The sequence below is a fragment of the Protopterus annectens genome, chromosome 2.part1, assembly GCF_019279795.1.
Source record: "Protopterus annectens isolate FY-2018-M chromosome 2.part1, PAN1.0, whole genome shotgun sequence".
NCBI classification, from domain to species: Eukaryota; Metazoa; Chordata; order Ceratodontiformes; family Protopteridae; genus Protopterus; species Protopterus annectens.
Window position 1 is genome coordinate 1,977,997,108 of NC_056729.1, and position 19,692 is coordinate 1,978,016,799.

Below are 19,692 nucleotides of genomic sequence, written 5' to 3' on the forward strand. Positions count from 1 at the left end.
TTCAACTGGACGTATAAGAGAATTTAAGTACCTTTATCTGCTCTTTTTTTTTTCAAAAAATACAGTATTTAAATTGATTTTAACTGTGTGGAAGGAATATTAGCTGAACTGGAAGTTAGTCAGTGTTTGCTGAATCTTGTTTTTTGCTAGTAATTACAGGTGTGGGGGTAGTCACATTCTTTGATTTCCTGTCCTTGCCTATTTAAGTGGTACAGTGTGAAATATTTTCTGCTTAAAAACCTCAGCTTTGGCCGGCTGAGAACTTGCTATATTCAACTGGACGTATAAGAGAATTTAAGTACCTTTATCTGCTCTTTTTTTTCCCAAAAAATACAGTATTTAAGTTGATTTTAACTGTGTGGAAGGAATATTAGCTGAACTGGAAGTTAGTCAGTGTTTGCTGAATTTTGTTATTTGCTAGTAATTACAGGTGTGGGGGTAGTTACATTCTTTGATTTCCTGTCCTTGCCTATTTAAGTGGTACAGTGTGAAATATTTTCTGCTTAAAAACCTCAGCTTTGGCCGGCTAAGAACTTGCTATATTCAACTGGACGTATAAGAGAATTTAAGTACCTTTATCTGCTCTTTTTTTTTAAATTACAGTATTTAAATTGATTTTAACTGTGTGGAAGGAATATTAGCTGAACTGGAAGTTAGTCAGTGTTTGCTGAATTTTGTTATTTGCTAGTAATTACAGGTGTGGGGTAGTCACATTCTTTGATTTCCTGTCCTTGCCTATTTAAGTGGTACAGTGTGAAATATTTTCTGCTTAAAAACCTCAGCTTTGGCCGGCTAAAACTTGCTATATTCAACTGGACGTATAAGAGAATTTAAGTACCTTTATCTGCTCTTTTTTTCAAAAAATACAGTATTTAAATTGATTTTAACTGTGTGGAAGGAATATTAGCTGAACTGGAAGTTAGTCAGTGTTTGCTGAATTTTGTTATTTGCTAGTAATTACAGGTGTGGGGGTAGTCACATTCTTTGATTTCCTGTCCTTGCCTATTTAAGTGGTACAGTGTGAAATATTTTCTGCTTACAAACCTCAGCTTTGGCCGGCTAAGAACTTGCTATATTCAACTGGACGTATAAGAGAATTTAAGTACCTTTATCTGCTCTTTTTTAAAAAAAAAATACAGTATTTAAATTGATTTTAACTGTGTGGAAGGAATATTAACTGAACTGGAAGTTTTCACTCTGCTCTTCAGTTAGTCCCAGCCACCCTCCCTGTTTTTGTTTTGGTGTTAATCTTAGTGGCTTTGCAACTGCCCGCCCCTCTTGTAAATTTGTGTTTGGATACTCCTTCTGGGCCCATCTCATTTGCTCACTCAACTGAGTGCAGTGAGATCATATTCTGATTTCAGGCACTCCTACTGTGTACAAAGAGAGCATCTGGGAAACAGAAAAAAAAATTAAGCTTGTTTCCTGCCTTTCCTGTTAAGTGGTATAGACTATTTGTAGGCTTCTGAGCCCCCAAGCCCTTCTGTGTTGGAGGGAAGCCTTCTAGCTTAGTTTTTTTTGCTTATAACTAGCCAGTTTTCTAGTTTCAGCACTCAAATCTGTTTCTTTGATCTCAGCACTTGTTCAGAAAAAAAAAAAAAAAAATTAATCTGCTTTTACTGTACTTGTGTTTCTACCTACTTTTTCTACTTTTGCATCATCTTAAAAGTACTCAATTGTATTTATTACTGCTTGGTGTAACTCATTCTAAGCCTTTTGGTTTAAACACTTGGGCTTCGGACCAGTTGTTTTGCACTGAGAGGTTTTGTGGTCTGCACTGTAGTGGCAGAACAGGTAGCTTACATCCTTCTAGGTTGGGAACTGCTGATTGAGGGCTCAGTGTCTGTTATTCTAAAAGTGTATTAATTCTGGTTTAAGCACTTGGGCTTTCAGGCCAGTTATTTTACATTAAGAGGGTTCGTGGTCTGCACTCTTGTGGGAGGAGAGGCTGGACTCTGCCCTTCTGAGCTGGGAATTTCTGGTTGAAGGCTTATAGTGCATGCATATCTGAACTGCTTCTTACTGAAGTTGGTGCGCCTTGTTTTCTGTGGCATAGACTGGATTCGGGCCTGCTGGATCTAGCTTTGTTTGTGTAACTTGAGCACTAATCCAGGCATTCTCTAAAGTATTCAATTGTATTTATTACTGCTTGGTAGTAACTTGATTAAAGTGTAGCTATCATTCTAAGTTTTTTGGATTAAGCACTTGGGCTTCAGACCAGTTGTTTTACATTAGGAAGGTTTGTAGCATGCACTGTGGTGGCAGGACAGGTAGCTTTCATCCTTCTAAGTTGGGAACTGCTGATTGAGAGCCCAGTGTCTGTTATTCTTAAAGTGTATTAGTTCTGGTTTAAGCACTTGGGCTTCAGGCCAGTTATTTTACATTAAGAAGGTTTGTGGTCTGCACTCTTGTGGGAGAAGAGGCTGGACTCTGCCCTTCTGAGCTGGGAATTTCTGGTTAAAGGTTTATAGTGCCTGAATATTTGAACTGTATCTTACTGAAATTGGTACACCTTGTTTGCTGTAGCATAGACTAGATCCAGGCCTGCTGAATCTAGCTTTGTTTATATGCTTGTTTGTTTGCTTGTTATTTCCCTGGAATGCTAATTCCACCTAATATGCGGCTTCTCAGCGCTTCTGTGGATCACTAGTGATATCTGGATTGCTTACTGTACTTATTTCCTTGTTTCACTTGAAAGAAAGTTACTGTTTGTCGTTTTTGCATTTAAGTTACCTGTAACACATTGCACTTAAGTTACCTGGCACTTGCTCATTAAAGCAATTATATAAGTCAGCACTAAAAATTAAAAGCACTACACCCTCACTCCCCACTGGCCCTGGTTTTCAATTATTAAGGAATTCCCAATATTATTCTAGCATGTCCAAAGGTCAGTTGTCAATCTCCTCTCCGGTCCAGCTGGTGAATCTGGGAATCTTGAGGCAATGTTACAACTGCCTCATGTACACAGACAACCCTCTCCTCCTCCCAACAAATTCCAACACATGTGAGATATGCAACCATATAGCCAAACTGGAGGCTAAGCTCTCTCAACTCAGTACTGGCATAACCAGTCAGGAGGAGAAGGAAACCACACTCACTACAATTCCAGTCTCACATAGACCTACCACGACAGCAAACCAAACACATAATCACACAAAACATACTCGGAGGCTCTAAATAAAGATCTGCCGAAGCAGCAGAGACCTCCAAAGCAGACACCCAAGCAGCCACTACCCCAAAACAAAACACGTGCGACACATGTCTCACAAAGCCAGTGTGCCGAACAGTCACAGCCCTTAAGACTAAACAACACACCTGATACACTTGTAATAGGTGACTCTATCGTCAGGCACACTGACGTCCCGCTCACCAGGCTGAACAAGGAGAGGGTCACGGTGAGCAGCCTGTCGGGCGCTAGGATCCACCACATAACACAAGCACTCAGGTCACTCCAAGGCAAGTACAAATATGACTCAGTCATTGTCCATGCTGGTGTGAATGACCTGAGACGTACCTCCCTGGACTACATGAAAAGAGACATAAAGGAGCTCTCTGAGCGTGTAGCCCAGGCCAGTATGACCCTGACCTTGAGGTAGCATCTTACCCTCACCAAGAATGATGCCACAATATGAAGACAAGATGATCAATTTCAACAATTGGCTTAAGTACAGGTGTCATTCAAAGGGGATCCAATGCCTGTCAGCTTGGGATGATATGCTCGACAAGCCACGATGCTTCGCTAGGGACGGTTTGCACCTGTCACCCCTGGGCTTTCGGATATTGGCAAAGGCTCTTCTACCCCCATAGTGCCTTTTTTAGGCAAGGCTCAAAAGACAAACCCACCTCCATAGGTATCACAAGGGATAAGAAACTAAGAGTAATGCTACTCAATGCCAGAAGTCTAAACCTCAAGATGCACAAACTCGAAACTCTCCTTAGCATGGAGATCATCGATATCTGTGCAGTAACAGAAACCTGGTTCAGGGCTCCCGAGAGCACCCCAGCACTACCAGGTTATACCTCATACCATGCTTTTCGGCCCCAAAACTTGGACCAAACCACAAAAGGAGGGGGAGTATCGATATTCATCAAAGATACCCACACCTCCAGGTTGGTGGCAAAGCACAAAGCATCAGAGACTATCCATGTGCAACTAACAGTGGGTAAAACTGCCTTCCAGTTTATAGCCTGCTACAGACCACCCTCCCAAACCCAGGAACCCCACTCGGCCTTCCTGAGAACACTGGAAAATATGAAGGTCTCTCCAAACACCATTATATTGGGCGACTTCAACTACCCAAACATAGACTGGGAGCATTACTCTAGCTCCAACACCCTAGCCCAAAGGTTCCTAGAATTTATAAACTCAAATGCTATGGAACAACTTGTTACCACTCCCACAAGAGGGGAAAACATACTGGACCTGATCATCACCAGCATGGGGACTCTATGCTCCAGACCAGAAGTGTATCCCTCACTGGTAAGATCAGACCATAAACTAATCTCACTGGATATTCACATCCCGACCCCACCCCCTGCCCAGAGAACCACAGTGAAAAACTTCTCTAAAGCAAATTTCACACTCCTCAAAACTGAGGTGGAATCCTTCAAAGCCCCGGGCCTGTGGAAAATACGGCCCAGACCGCAGAATCCTTTATAAACGCATTCTATGAACACCTTCAGGAATGCATGGATCATGCGATCCCAAATAAAACCAAGACCCAATCCTCCAAAGGCAGACATCCTGTCTGGTGGACCCCAGCCATAAAAACTATACAATAGAAGGAGGAAGCTACTAAATGATAGAGCAAAATCCCCAAAAGGGAAGGCATCACTGATCAGTATTAGCAAAAAACTACGGGCACACATAAAATTGTCTAAGGCCAGCTTCGAAAGAAAAATTGCACAGGACACTAAGGATAATCACAAGGCTTTCTTTAGTTATGTTAGGAACCTGGGTGGTAATTCCCAGATATGCTCAGAATTAGTCCAAAATGACAAAAAATACACTGAACCCACAGACATTGCCAACATCCTAGCTGACAAGTTCAGCGCAAACTTCTCCCCCCCCTCCCCGCCAAAAGGGCAAATATCTATCCCAGCAGAGTGCTGCCCCCCTGACATCTCAGATGCTCAGGTAAGAGCCACCCTCTCCAAAGCAAAAATACACAGCATCAGTGGGACCAGACGGTGTCCCGCGCTGCGTCCTACATGAACTCCAAGAAGAGCTAAACCCAAACATAAAACTACTGTTCAATCTCAGCCTTACTACAGGATATGTGCCCAAAGAGTGGCGTACAGCAACAGTGGTCCCTTTCCATAAAGGTGGTGCCTCAACGGATCCTGGAAACTATCACCCCATAAGCCTGACTAGCTTGGTCTGCAAAGCTATGGAAAGGATCATCATGGACCTCATAAATAAAGATATTGGGGACCTACAAACACTGGATCCTACCCAGTTCGGCTTTGTTAAGGGCAGATCCTGCCTCTTAAACCTGGTTGATTTCTTTGAAACAGTCACCAAGGCCATTGACGAGGGGAAGGTGGTCCACACAGCCTACCTGGACCTCGCAAAAGCCTTCGATACAATACCCCACTCGGGCATTATAGATAAGCTCACCAGCTTAAATATAAACCCCTATGTCACTAGATGGATTGCAAACTGGCTCAAGGACAGAACCCACATGGTTAGAATTGCTGGAGCCATGTCAGACTCCAAACCATTTACAAGTGGTGTCCCACAAGGCTCAGTCCTGGGACCTCTCTTGTTCGGTATATATTTCTCGGAGGTACCGGCCAACACGTAAGGACTGTGGCTGACCAAGTTCGCAGATGACTGCAAACTGGGCGCCATAATCGACTCTCCAGTCGACACAAGTATCCTCCAAAAGGGCCTCATAGAAACAGACAACTGGTGCCAGAGCCATGGCCTCAAGCTAAATGCCAAAAAGTGTATAGTCATCCCCTTTGGCAAAAACAAAGTGCCCACAAATGACCACATAGGTGGTAATCCATTAAGTACAGAATAAGTAATTAGGGACCTGGGGACCCAAGTTGATAGCAATCTCTCATTTGACAACCACGTGGCCAAAGTGGTTAGAAAAACATTTTATATAGCCCACCTAATCATGAAGGGATTCACATCTAGATCAGGGGACGCCATCGTGCCTCTTTACTCATCCCTCATCAGGCCCATAATTGAGTACAATGCCCTTTTGGGATGTACCTTGCCAGACACCTGCAGCAACTGGAAAGACCCCAAAAGTACCTCACCAAGAGGATCAAAGGGCTCAAACAGATGCCATATGCTGCCCGGTTAAAGAAACTCCAGCTCTACTCAGTGGCATACTGCCTGTTCAGAGGCGATCTGTGCCTGACGTATAAAGCCATGTCCAACCCGAATTAATGGACATGCTGCACCTCAGAAAATCCAAATCCCATCGAGCCACGCTCGAGAGACTTGAACCTCAGCACTGAAATAAATAGGACATGCTGGAGGGACAGATTCATAACCCAGAGGCTCCCTTCACTCTGGAATAAAATCCCAGTCCAGGTTAGGCAGAGTCCCTCATTGACTCTCTTCAAGAGGAATCTTGATGAGTGGATGGGAGATCGTAGGTTTACCCCGGGTATCACTTCTGTGTCACTGTTAGACAGAGGCACAGTATACTAACCTCGAAAAAGGGCATAGCAAAATAAATTTAAAATGGGTGGCGAAAGCCAAACACATTCTGGCTAGGCTTATAAATGCCCTAGGGCAGATAGCCTAGTATGAACCTATGAACCTATGAACTTGATGACCGAGCTTGTCACTCTGCAACTTGAGGGTGTCCTTAAGGCTAGGGACTCACATGCTATGTCATATCTCTCAACTGTCCAGATTTTTGCCAGATATTTTTAGTGTATTCCTCATAAACTTTGTGGTTTTCTAGCAAACAGTTGCAATGATCTGAGGATTTAAATCACTAAATAATGACATGCATTTGTGTTTCAGACTTCAAATCCTCCAGAAAATGTATGCCAACACAGACAGTATTATTCTAGTAACTTTCTAAGTTTATAAGAATAATATTTAAAATTGGTCCCTATTTTTGGGCCTTTGTCTCCCCAGTAAACATTGTATTTTATTGTCATTGTATTTTATTGTTTAAATAAAAATATTGTATGATGGTTTTCAGATTTTCATTGAAAGTGGTCTTGAGCTAAACTAGGTTTTAAGTACATTTGAAAATTATGCAATATCTGTAAAAAAAACTTTCTAAGTTTATAAGAGCAATATTGAAAATCGGTCCCTATTTTTGGGCCTTTGTCTCCCCAGTTTGTTTGTGTTTGTGTCTTTCGGCTTTTCCCGGTTAGGGGTCGCCACAGCGGAACTCCGATCCGCTAATGATTGGTAGTGGATTTTTACGTACCGGGTTACCAGCCCTGACGCACAACCCCAGTAAACATTGTATTTTATTGTTTAAATAAAAATCTTGTATGATGGCTTTCATACTTTCATTGAAAGTGGTCTTGAGCTAAACTAGGTTTTAAGTACATTTGAAAATTATGCAAAATCTGTAAATGCTAATAGAAAAGTAGAGATATTTTGGAAATACTGAAATGATGTATTTAAATGAGTTTTTAATAATTTTTTGTGACAACCTTCAGCCAAAGTTCTTAAAAGGTATGTCTGATTGATATTTGCATGTGTATGATAAAGGATGTAAATAAACAGTTAAATTGTGCGCAGCACATATTGTACAGGTCACAGCAGCATGACTAGAAACTTTAGCTTAAATGGGATATATAAATGGTCCGCTTGATTTTTAGAACCTGTACTGATCTCTTTCCAACATGAGCGTTACAGGAAATGTTATAACTGAATTTTAGGTGTACTGTGCATTAGCTATTACCGGTGAAAGGCCACGGCTTCACAGGTGATAATTTGCTATCATTGAATAATCAGTTATTTCTGTTGAATCATCTCCTGCTCTGACATCACTCACCTCCATACCCTCACCCAAGAGTCCCTTCATGCAGTTGAAAGATGGCTTACTTCCAACCAAGTAGTACTTAACCCAAAGAAAACCAAACTTCTCCTGTTCCTCCCAGCTACTCTCCAGCATCAGAAAGCCTCCTCCCTCAACAACACATCCATCTCCATTGAACATCACACTAAACTTCTAGGTGTTCTTATTGATGACCAACTAAAGTTTGATCTCCACACTCACCATTGCATTAAAAAGACACATCAAAAACTGGGCCTGTTATACAAACATAAAAAATTCCCCACAAATGCTTCAAGACTCTCCCTTGCACAAGCTTTCCTACTTTCCACACTTCTCTATGCAGCCCCAATACTCACAAATCTCAAATGCAGTGTTCTGTCCAAGCTTGAACTCACCTACAATAAAATTGCAAGATTTGCTTCCAACCAACCTTATCGTACCCACCACTGCATAGCTCTAAAAAGCATACAGTGGCTGACTGGAATTCCATCACTGAATTGTACTTCCCCAGCTTCTCATGGCACACTCTGTCCTCCACAAACCCTCATCCTGCCCCCCCACACTCTTATCCAAACTTACACACCTAACCTTGCTCTCCATAGCTCTCAACAGCACCTATTGCAAGTCTATAAGCCTAATAAAAATATTGTCAAACTCCTTTACAGTTACTCCGTAGCTAATGCCTGGAATAAACTACCTTTAAGTGTCAGATCTATCACTAACCCTAAGTCCTTTAAAACAACCCTGAAGGAAAACCTCTATAGTTCTTGGTCCTGCCTATGTAAGGACCCTACTTAACATAACTTCCATCCTTCTACAAATTTTCTTCCTCTTCGAGCCATCTCAACATATCTTCACTCCTTACAACTTTTGCCACCTATCTCTCCCACTTCTCTCTTGCAGTCTCTCTATACTATGCTAACAGCTTCTGTGCTTCCTGATACTATGCTAACAGTTTTCTGTTTGTACTTCAGCTTCCTAAACTGTTGTCTGGCCACTGGCCTTTTACATGGGGTTTAACCCGCTATATATATTATATGCCTCTAACTTTTTGCTTTTCCTATAACTTCCACTAGCCTATGTCCTGTCATGATATTTTCCTATATTATTTTATCTACAAAACTCACTGTACTTTATTATAATGTATATATTGTACATTTATTCTTGAATGTTTTTGTTTGTATGCTTTCTCTGATATTTTGGAACTTTGCACGATGTATACTTAGTTTAGATGCAGTCTGGTCATTTGTATACCATGTAATTTAACTCTGTTCTGATTTCTCTATTGGAGTTTTTCTTCTTGTGTCTCTGCTGAAAAAGGGCCATAGTCCAGTCAGACTAACATGGTCAACAAATGTCAAATAAATGAGTGAATTTTGTCAGGTTTTGTCCAGATTTATTTGCAGTAAGAGAGTGAGAGGTATGGCTATGATCTTATGATAGGCATTTAACTGCTTACAGCTGGTAAAATGTTTTGTTGTATAACTTACATCATATGACAAGATTATAATGGACATTTTGTTCTATTTGTTGTATACTAGTTTGGTCAGATTGATTAAGTTTACAAAATTGCACAGTCAATATGGATTATTTGCAAGTATATTTCAAAGGTACCTAAAGATTTACTTTGAAGAAATTCTTTGCTTTCTGTGTTTGAGTTATTATTATTGTTAATAATTTTTTTTCATTTTGGGCAGCTCTGGTCGTGGAACCTGCCTTGACAATAAGCCTCCAAAACGTGACTTTATCTATCCCACTGTAGCTTCAGGTCAGGTTTATGATGCAGATGAGCAGTGTCGCTTTCAGTATGGTACAACATCCCGTCAGTGCAAATATGGGGTAAGAAGTCTAAATCTTAGTACTCCTTCTTATACATGAATGACTAGCTTATGTGCTTCAAGTGTGCCATTTTGTTCATGTGCTTATTCATTCATTCATTCATTTTTGTAGTGGATGTGCATCTTTGAACAACTGAAAAGGTTCATTGTTCCTATTAGTGTTTTGAGATTTTGTTTAATCTGTTGCTAGCTATTTCATAGTTCATTCTTTTATTGTTAGTGTAACGAGAAGGAAAAGGTTTACACAAACCATGATGCTGTAGATGTTGGAGTATAAAGCAGATCCATTTCTGGGGTGTGGACATAAGTTGTCTGATCAGATTCTTAATTCAGGAAGTCCCATTCAGCTAAGTCCTGCTGATCAGATAGACAGTTCACCATTTTTTCTATGACAGCCTTTGCTTCCTACACCATCACGTCAGGGAAAAATTTCTGCACTCCTTCTGTAATATAACAAAGTAGAAGTTGCCAAATCACTGGATAAGATTTAATCTGATGTTGTTAATTTTCTTTCCATTCATCATTGATGGGTTCAGTTCCGAGCCCTCTGAACCAAGTCAGTCTTTTACCAAGCTTGCACCAGCCAAAAACTTTCAAGCTAAACTTCTACCCAGAATGGTCTTCTCCCTGTTACCTCAGTTCTCATTTGTCATGTACTCGTAAAGCCACATTTCAGTCGAGCTCTCAGCTAAGTGAAAACTTATTTCATATTTTGTGTGAAACACTTTGTGATATTTTCTCTTTTAGTGAGCGAATAGTATTTCAGTGTGTTTTCTACTGTAATCTTGATCTTTTCTTCCTTGTTCTACCCGTTGGTAAACTTTCAAGTACCATTGTTGGTACAGCCTTCTCCCCTTACCCTTGTGGTATCCCTTCAATACCATAGCTGGAATTTCTTTTTTCTTTCCTAGCCTGTTAGTGTTTTTTCAGTAAGATGTTTCTGTTTTACTTATATATATCGATATAGTGACACGACTGTGTGGCTTTTTTGAATTGTGTTTGACTTACTAGTACAGACTTGTTTCATTTTGTCCTTAAAGTGTTTGCCTGTGGTGTCTCTCTGTCAAAATGTCGGATAAGAAAGGTACTTCAGGGTTTAAGCATTGTGCTTCATGTAATGGCAAGTTACCTAATAGTGATTCTCACGATTATTGTGTATATTGTTTGGGGGTACCCCACCTTTCCGTGCAACCTCCCTGTGACATTTGTCAGAGTTTCAGTCAAAGCACTCTGAATGAGCGCAAAAATAAACTGATACTGAAAAGGTTACTTAAGTGTCCCTTCTCAGAGCCCATTTCTGTGATGGAGGTCTCAACCCCTCCTACAAAAGACAAAAAGAGGTCCCACTCGGTTCCCTCCTCACCCTCAGGTGATCAGGGTAAGCCTGTGAAATCAAAGGTCCCCAAGTTGTCCTCGGAGCATAAATCTGCATCTCGAAACCTACAATACTGGCACCAGCTTTGGCACAGATCCTGCCTCTAGCACCGACAGACCTCACTATGCCTACTATGACTTCGACACCTGTGGCCCTATGGCTCAGAGCACGCCTTCGATACCTTAGTCTGTTAGGATATTGGAACCTACCGCTTCGTCTCCGAGTGCCACTTCAGCACCAAGCATTTTTTCGACCAAGTTGGATTTGACCCGTTTAATCCCGGTCTCGAAACTTGAGACATCAGTGCCAGCAGACCTTGCATCATGGACCTGATACTCCCCTTCTGTAGATCCGATGTTCATCGTGTTTCACTGTTGCAGTCATTACACGTGGGTTATCCTGCTGGCAGGCTACCCGCAGTCGGCCCGAATTCCAAAGTCCCGGTCTGGCATCGGCTGCTGTTGCCTCTTCCCTGATGTCAGAGTGCCAGGGGTACAAAAGATGCAGCCGACGCCATTTTCTTCAGTCTTTCTTGCCGCGCGGTGCCCGAAGCAAAAGCAGTTTGCAAGTGCCGGTCGGCCGACTCCTGAGATTTTCTTAATTGAATTTCAGATCCGAAGTCTTCAGTAAAGCTAAGTACCCCGTTGGGGAAACTTTTTTCTTGCTCCAGACCGATGTCAGAAAAAGTTAACAATTGTATTTCTTGTGGAAGCAAATACCTCATAAGGATTTTCATTCTTGCTGTATTCCTTGTCTAGTCCCTGATCACTACGTTGCTACTTGTCGGTTTTGTGCTAGATTTAACCAACGCACTATAAAGCGTCGGTACGATTTTGCTTTTCATTACTTTGGCCGAAGGTTTAACTATATAATGCCATCGGAACAACCGACGACCGGAATTCATAAAAAGCACAAGGATAAAGAAAAGTACAGGCATCTGAGGTCCAAAACCGACGACAAAGCCTCTTCTAGGCCAGTCGCCGGTTCGCCGGTGCTCAGTGAGGTGCTTTCGCAGCCCCTGACTCCCGCTACCTCAGAGCCACAGGCCGCCTCCGACTCCCATGTGGAGACAACTAGGCCTCTGGATACTCAAGGTATTGGCCCTTCGGAAATCAATCCCTCAGATGGGTCCGGAGCCGCTGAGCAGGCATCGGCTTCTGAGGGTGTTTTCAGACCTACACAACTTTATATAAAGCCTACTTCAGCATCCAAGACAAAGTCTAAAGCAGTTTTAAAGACAAGGAAACAAGTACAGCATTCTCCAGGACAGACTTCTATGCCTAAGGAACAGATGCTCAAAATGGCCGAAGTCCTAATTACTTTGATCAGGGGTTCCCATCCCCCTCCTGAAAAGAGGCCTAGGCAAGATACTGAATATGATTCCTCTGATCAGGTTTCCATTTCCTCTGATTCCTCTTCAGAACAGGGATATTCTATTCCTCCCTATGAGGATTCTGATGCTGAAGATTCTATTCCTTCAGCTTCTCCTCCTGAGGATTACTCATTTGGGGAAACCCTGCATACCATGAGGGAGCATTTCCACTGGGAGAGTCAGGATTATTCAGATTCTAAGAAAAGGCTTAGAGACTTTCTGTTACTGCCTCAGCACAGACCAGTTGCAATTCCTCCTGTTCTAGACATAGTAGATGATGTATTTTCAGAGTCTGGCCTGTCTCCAGACTCTTTACCGCCTGCACCTGTTAAGCCGGACAGATACTACAGGGTTCCAGATTCCCATAAATTTCTATATAAAAACCATGCTGCTGACCCAGAAATTATCTCTCAGGGTCCCAAAGGGGTCAAGGCTGCTTCTGCTAAAAACCCTGTCCCCTCAGAGATTCTAGGGCTCTGGACAGATGGGGGAAAAACGTCTACACTTCTGCTACCTTGGCTGTAAGGGCTTTAAATTGTCAGCTTCATATGCTTAAATATCAGCAGTACTTAATGTCTTTGTTAAAACAAAAAATGTTGACAAATTCTGAATGTTCTGAGAACAAAGAATTGCAGGATTTATTGCATGCAGCTGAACAAGTGGGAAAACATACTTTGCAATGTGGTTATGATTCACTGGAGGCCTCGTGCAGGGCCGCAGTTACAGGTTCTGTTATTAGAAGGCATGCTTGATTAAAACTAACAGAATCTGCCTGATCATGTTAAAGCAAAATTATTGGATGCTCCATTACAGCATGATACTTTGTTTGGTGTTAAGGCAGAAGAGGTGTTGAAGAAAATGGAGGATAAAGCTAAATCTATGCGGACAGTAAAGGATTTCTTACAGGTACAGCCATCCAGATTTAGCAGGAACTGGCCTTCTAAGAATTGGTCCTTTCCAGTGGCAGACAGACCACAAAGAGGCAGATTCAGATGCCCTAGAGGCAGGCAACAGCCCCAGGGCTCATACAGGCCCAAACAATGGGGTGCTTCTACCTCCAAAAGCAGAGAAGGCAAGTCACAGCCTTATAGGTAACAGTCCCAATGACGTCCCTCTGCAAATGCCAAGCACTTATCTTTTGGCAGCTCCCTTAGGGGGAAAGTTAGCACTTTTTTCACAAAATTGGCACAGGATCACCCAGGACAAATGGGTCTTAAATATAGTCTCTCAGGGCTACAGGTTCCACTTTCACACCCTTCCAAAGGCAAAAGGTATGCCAGACCTGCCACACAATCAGTGGGCAGAGGCACAAAAACAAGTTTCATCTCTCATGGACATGAGGGCTATTCAGCCAGTGCCACAACAACAGCAGGGACAAGGATTTTACTCAAGACTTTTCTTAGTACCAAGAAAGGACAAAGCCTGGAGACCAGTTCTGGACCTGTCTATTCTAAACACTTTTCTGAACGTTCCAAAATTCAAAATGTTGACTCTGCAGCAGCTTCTGCCCATGCTGGGGAAGAAGGCTTGGCTTGTAACTTTGGACCTCAAAGAGGCATACCTGCATGTCCCAATCAGACAATCTTGCAGAAGATACCTCAGATTCATAGCTGGCTCAATGCACTACCAATTCTGTGCACTGCCCTTTGGCTTATCTACTGTGCCCAGGGTCTTCACAAAGTGCCTGGCACCAGTAATTGCATTTTGCAGACAAAGAGGAATTCAAATATTTCCCTACTTGGACGACTGCCTTATTCAAGCAGAGACCAAAGTCATTCTACTAAAGCATCTGGCGTTTGTAAAAAGATTGCTAATTTGCTTAGGGTACACAGTAAACGAAAAGAAATCAAAACTAGTACCCTCTCAAGAGAGAATATTCCTGGGTGCAAGCTTAAATACAACTGCCCAGATGGCTTATCTCACGCCAGACAAACAAAGGCAACTGACTTCTTTCTTCGAAAACATGGCAACAAAGACCCAGTTATCTGCAAGAAAAATTCTGCAGGCTCTGGGCTACATGGCATCCTGCATTCTACTAATTCCATATGCAAGACTGCATATGAGGAAACTACAATGGTATCTAAAAAGTGTTTGGACTCAACATTGCCACAGCCTGGAAACATTAATTACTCTAATTCCCTGCCTGTAACAGGAGTTTCGATGGTGGGCACAGGCCTGTCACCACAACAAGGGACAGCCATTCGCTTTACCCACAGCCAGGCAGACATTAACAACAGATGCATCAGATTATGCCGGGGGGGCACACATGGCAGGAAAATGTATTCAGGGCACATGGCCCACAAGCCAAATGCATCTTCATATCAATCAGAAAGAGATGCTAGCTGTACAGAATGCACTGGCAGCCTTCAAGGACCTACTTCATCCAGGACAACTGCTGATAAAGATGGACAATACTACAGTCATGTGGTACATAAACAAGCAAGGAGACACACATTCCTACCCCCTCTGCAGACAAGCCATGACTTTATGGAACACAGCATTGACTTATCAAGTACACCTGCAGGCACAATTCCTGCCAGGAAGGACAAATACTTTGGCAGACGAATTAAGCAGAAACCTCATGGATCCTCACGAGTGGAAACTAGATCCACAAATCTTTAGAATGATAACAGGGAAATGGGGATGCCCAGACATAGATCTATTTGCCTCCCCTCACAACTGCCAGCTACAAAGATTCTGCACTCGGACTTATCACGAACAAGCATGGAAAGTGGATGTCCTTTCATTCAGCTGGAAAGCCCTCTCAGTATATGCCTTCCCTCCTCTGCCTCTCCTCCCCAAGGTAATCCTAAAGGTCAGACAAGAGAAGCCAAAAATGATCCTGATTGCCCCAGACTGGCCACACCAGCACTGGTACCCAATCCTAAAGAGCTTGTCTCAAGGCCCAGCCTGGACATTACCTCAAATTCCTCATTTGCTGACCCAACAAAACAATCAGATCCTACACAGCCAACTCAGAACCCTAAGACTGACTGCATGGCGGATAATGTAACCATTCAGAACACACCCCTCTCTAAAGCAGTTATGGATGCTATTTTGGAGGCCAGGAGGCCCAGCACCAGAAAATATTATGCAGCAAAATGGAAGAAATTCTGTGCTTGGAACCAGGCACAAGGAATTGACACGCTTGTTCCAAATATTCCTCAGATTTTACAGTACCTAACCGAGATGCTTTACAAAGGCCTATCCTTCTCATCAATTAAGATCCATGCCTCTGCCATTTCAGCTCATTAAAATACAGACCCACCTATTTTCTCTCATCCACTGCTAAGGCAGTATCTCAGAGGGGCCAAAGACATAAGATCTCCAAGGAGAGCTCCAGTACCTGCATGGGACCTCAATTTTGTCTTGGAAAAACTCACACTACCTCCTTTTGAGCCAGCCAATACAGCAGAGATAAAATACTTATCATGGAAAACAGCTCTTCTCCTAGCAATAACTTCAGCAAGAAGAGTCTCAGAATTACAGGCACTAATGGCTGTGGAACCTTTTATTATTTTCCATCCGGACAGGGTTTCTCTAAGGACAAACCCAACATTTATGCCTAAGGTAGTGTCCAGTGTGGCCCTTAACCAAACCATACATTTGCCTACCTTTTATCCAAACCCGCAGAATAAGGGGGAGAGACTTCTGCATTCTTTGGACATACACAGACAGCTACGCTTTTACTTGGACAAGACTAAAGCTTTCAGAAAGACTGAGCAACTCTTAGTGGCATATGCTGCAGGATCGCAAGGGAAAGCTATTTCAAAGCAGACTATTTCAAAGTGGATAGGCCACTGCATTCGTTTCTGCTATTCACAACATGACAAATCAGTGCCTAAGGGCATTAGGCCACATTCTACCAGAGCAGCAGCCTTCCTCAGAGGAGTACCAACCAAGGATATTTTGGAGGCTGCTACCTGGACTTCAGTGCACACTTTCACAAAGCACTACCACTTACCTCTTTACTCTAAATCCAGAGCAGGCTTTGCCACTGCAGTTCTGCAGGGCCTCTTAGCCACTCCTAATTCTATTTAGGCCCAGCCACCCAACCTCAGCTTTGGGATTCAACCAAGTGTAATGACTGCAACAGTGAAATACGATGAACGTAGTACAGTTGTGTACCTACCATAAATGTAGATGTTGGAGTGTATTAACTGTTGCAGTCCAGGTTACCCTCCCACCATCCCCCTTTCATTGCTAGGACTTATCTGTACTTCTCTATTCTATACAACCTATGTGATGTATTTGCTTGTAGATGAAGTTTATGTGCATGCTTTTTTATGATCAGAATTTTTTAGCCTACCCTTTTTGGGGGCACCTGACATCTGGGGCAAGAAAAACTGAAGAAAATGGCATCGGCTGCATCTTTTGTACCCCTGGCGCTCTGACGTCAGGAAGAGGTGACAGCAGCCGACACCGGACCGGGACTTTGGAATTCGGGCCGACTGCGGGTAGCCTGCCAGCAGGATAACCCAAGTGTAATGACTGCAAAAGTGAATACACTCGAACATCTACATTTATGGTAGGTACACAACTGTACTTTCCTGGGCCAGATGTATAGCCCGTTCACTGACCGACCTGACTCTCCGTCCAGTGTATCCACTAGATCCATAAGGAGCCTGTCAAAACATGATGTGTTGCGTCTTGTGGACCAGCTGTTGACAGCCAGGGGAATACCCACTCTTTCTAAGACCCATCCGCCTGCAGGACTTGGATTGGTTTCTCCAAGGACTCCTTCTTACACTCCTCCTTCGACCATTCCAGTTCCGATGCTTTCTGCTCTGACGTCCTCCTCGGAACCCATCATCTCGGTGCCCATAATGGACCTTACTCAGGCTCCGAGTTCGCCCCTTTGGTCCTCAGTTCCTGTGGAACCGGTCCTTCCTCAATCTGGGGATTGGGGGGGGGCGGGAGCCTCGGCTCGGGGCATGGTTCCATGTTTGTCTTCAGTTCTGTCCTTGGTGCCAAAAGCCATGTCTGGACTGATCCTGCTTGAGGCTCCATCCATGGCGGCGGGTTAGTCGGAGTGGGGTGTGACCCCATTCCCGATGTTGTCTTTCTCGGTTTTGGGCTCTCATCCCTCTTCGGGTGGACCTGCTTTCCGCACGATGGAGAGGGCTGTTGCTTCTGGAAGCACTCCTTTGATGTGGGATCCCCAGTTTTTACCCCCTGAGCTGCAGCTGCCACAACCCCCCCCAGGACACTGGACAGAGAAGACATAGGACACCCCTGTTCAGGGTACCCGCTCTTCTGAGTCCTCCTCAGAGACCCCCCACTGAGGAGCCCCCTCAAAAGAGGACGTGGAAGAGGAAGCACATGGACTCGCCCAAGACCCAGATTACAATGATGGTGAAGGTTCCCCAAGGTCACTTTCTGATGATGTCTCATTCGGAGACATCCTGAAAATGCTAAAACAGAGAGGTGACTGTAAGCTCTCCAACCCTTCATCTGAGGAGTCCGTGTTCCTGCAGGCTTTCCGCGCCGGGACTTCTACCTCTTGGGTGACCCTGCCTGCCAACAAGCTCATCATGCAGCTTGCTTGGAAGAACCCTGATTCCATTGAGGCGATCCCTTGGAGACCTGACAAAATTCTTTCCGCTCCGTAGGAGAACCCTCATTGGTCCAGAGGGTTACCAGTTGATGCTATGGTGGTAGCAGCGGCCACGTAAAAGACTTGGCTGAGGAAAGTCCTGCCGTCCACCCGCCCACCAGAGAGTCCCGCGCAGTGGACAGACTTGGGAAGCGAGTTTTTGCATCAGGGACCTTTGCTATACAGTCACTGAACTATTTGGCACATTTTACGAGGCTCCAGAAGGACTTGATCTCTGAACTGTCTGGGACACTCGCAGGACAGGTGTCTGACGAGATCAGAGACAAAGTGGCCTCACAGCTCGCAACCCTGGAATTGATCTCCAACTCGTCCATGAGGCTGTATCACATGCGACCGAAGGGATGGTTAGAGCAGCGGGTTCGGGCATTGTCATGAGGTGTCATTCCTGGATGAACATTTGTGACCTTGCGGAACCCTTCAAGTCTTCCTTTTTCAATGGTCCCATCACAGCATTGTCCCTTTTTGGCTCCAAGGTGAGCTAGTCACTAGGTGGCTAGCCAGGTGCGAGCAAGACAGCAAGATCCTGTCTGCCATAGGCCTATAGTTTTCCAGTCCTCAATGTTCCTTCTCCAGGAATCATATGAGTGAGAAAATGTGGCACAAAAAAGCTCAGGGTCCTTTCCGTGCCGCACATGGTGATGATACCCCCAGAGGCAGAGGGGGTCCTCGCAACCAAGGCTCCAGGGACTCCTTCTCTGGACAGCCTTACCAGCGCTCCTGAGGAGCAGCCCAATTGCTTACCTCTGGAAGCAGTTGGGGGTTGTTTTTCTCTGCACCAAGCTGCCTGGCAATCCATCACTACTGATCATTGGGTTCAGAGTATAATCACCAGAGGTTACACCATCCCCTTTTCTTGTCCACCAAATCTTCAAAAAGCTTCCCGATGTTTACTCAGTCAAAGGGAAGATGCAGCTTTAGAGATAATAAAGCTGTCTCAAAAAAGAGTCATCCGACCAGTCCCACCAGACCAATGCGGAACCGGATTCTACTCAAGATTCTTTTTGGTGCCAAAAAAGACAGGTGACTGGAGACCCATTTTGGATCTCAGCAGCTTGAACAAGTCTGTCACCCAAACCAAATTCTGGATGGTCACGGTTCAGTCCATTCTCCCTTTTTTAAGGGAAGGTGATTGGATGTGCTCTATAGGTCCCCGGGCTGCGTATTACCACATCAAAATGGAGAAACGCTCCAGGAGTCTGCTTCACTTCCCGCTAGGGGCCAGTCATTATCAATTTTGTGCCCTGCCGTTTGGTCTCTCTACAGTCCCCAGTGTTCAGGAAGTGCATGGCAGTGGTCACAGCTCATTTGAGACTACAAGGATTCCGGGTGTTTCCATATTTGGACAACTGGCTCTTCACCGCCCCAACCGAGCATCTTCTGGTAACAGCACTGCATTGTACACTCTCTGGCAAAAATTTTGGGAATCACAATACATTGGGAGAAATCAGTCCTTGCTCTTACACAACAAATAGAATTAATTGGAGCAGTTTTCAATACCT

At 43.8% G+C, this 19,692-nt stretch overlaps 1 protein-coding gene across 1 annotated transcript in view; it reads left to right on the forward strand.

Moving 5' to 3' along the window:
- ADAMTS6 (ADAM metallopeptidase with thrombospondin type 1 motif 6) overlaps positions 1–19,692 on the forward strand; it is a 2,910,080-nt gene that overhangs the window by 314,984 nt on the left and 2,575,404 nt on the right. The window contains exon 3 of the mRNA XM_044063364.1: positions 9,689–9,830. Coding sequence (XP_043919299.1) covers positions 9,689–9,830 — 142 coding nt within the window. The remainder of the gene's footprint in view (positions 1–9,688; positions 9,831–19,692) is intronic.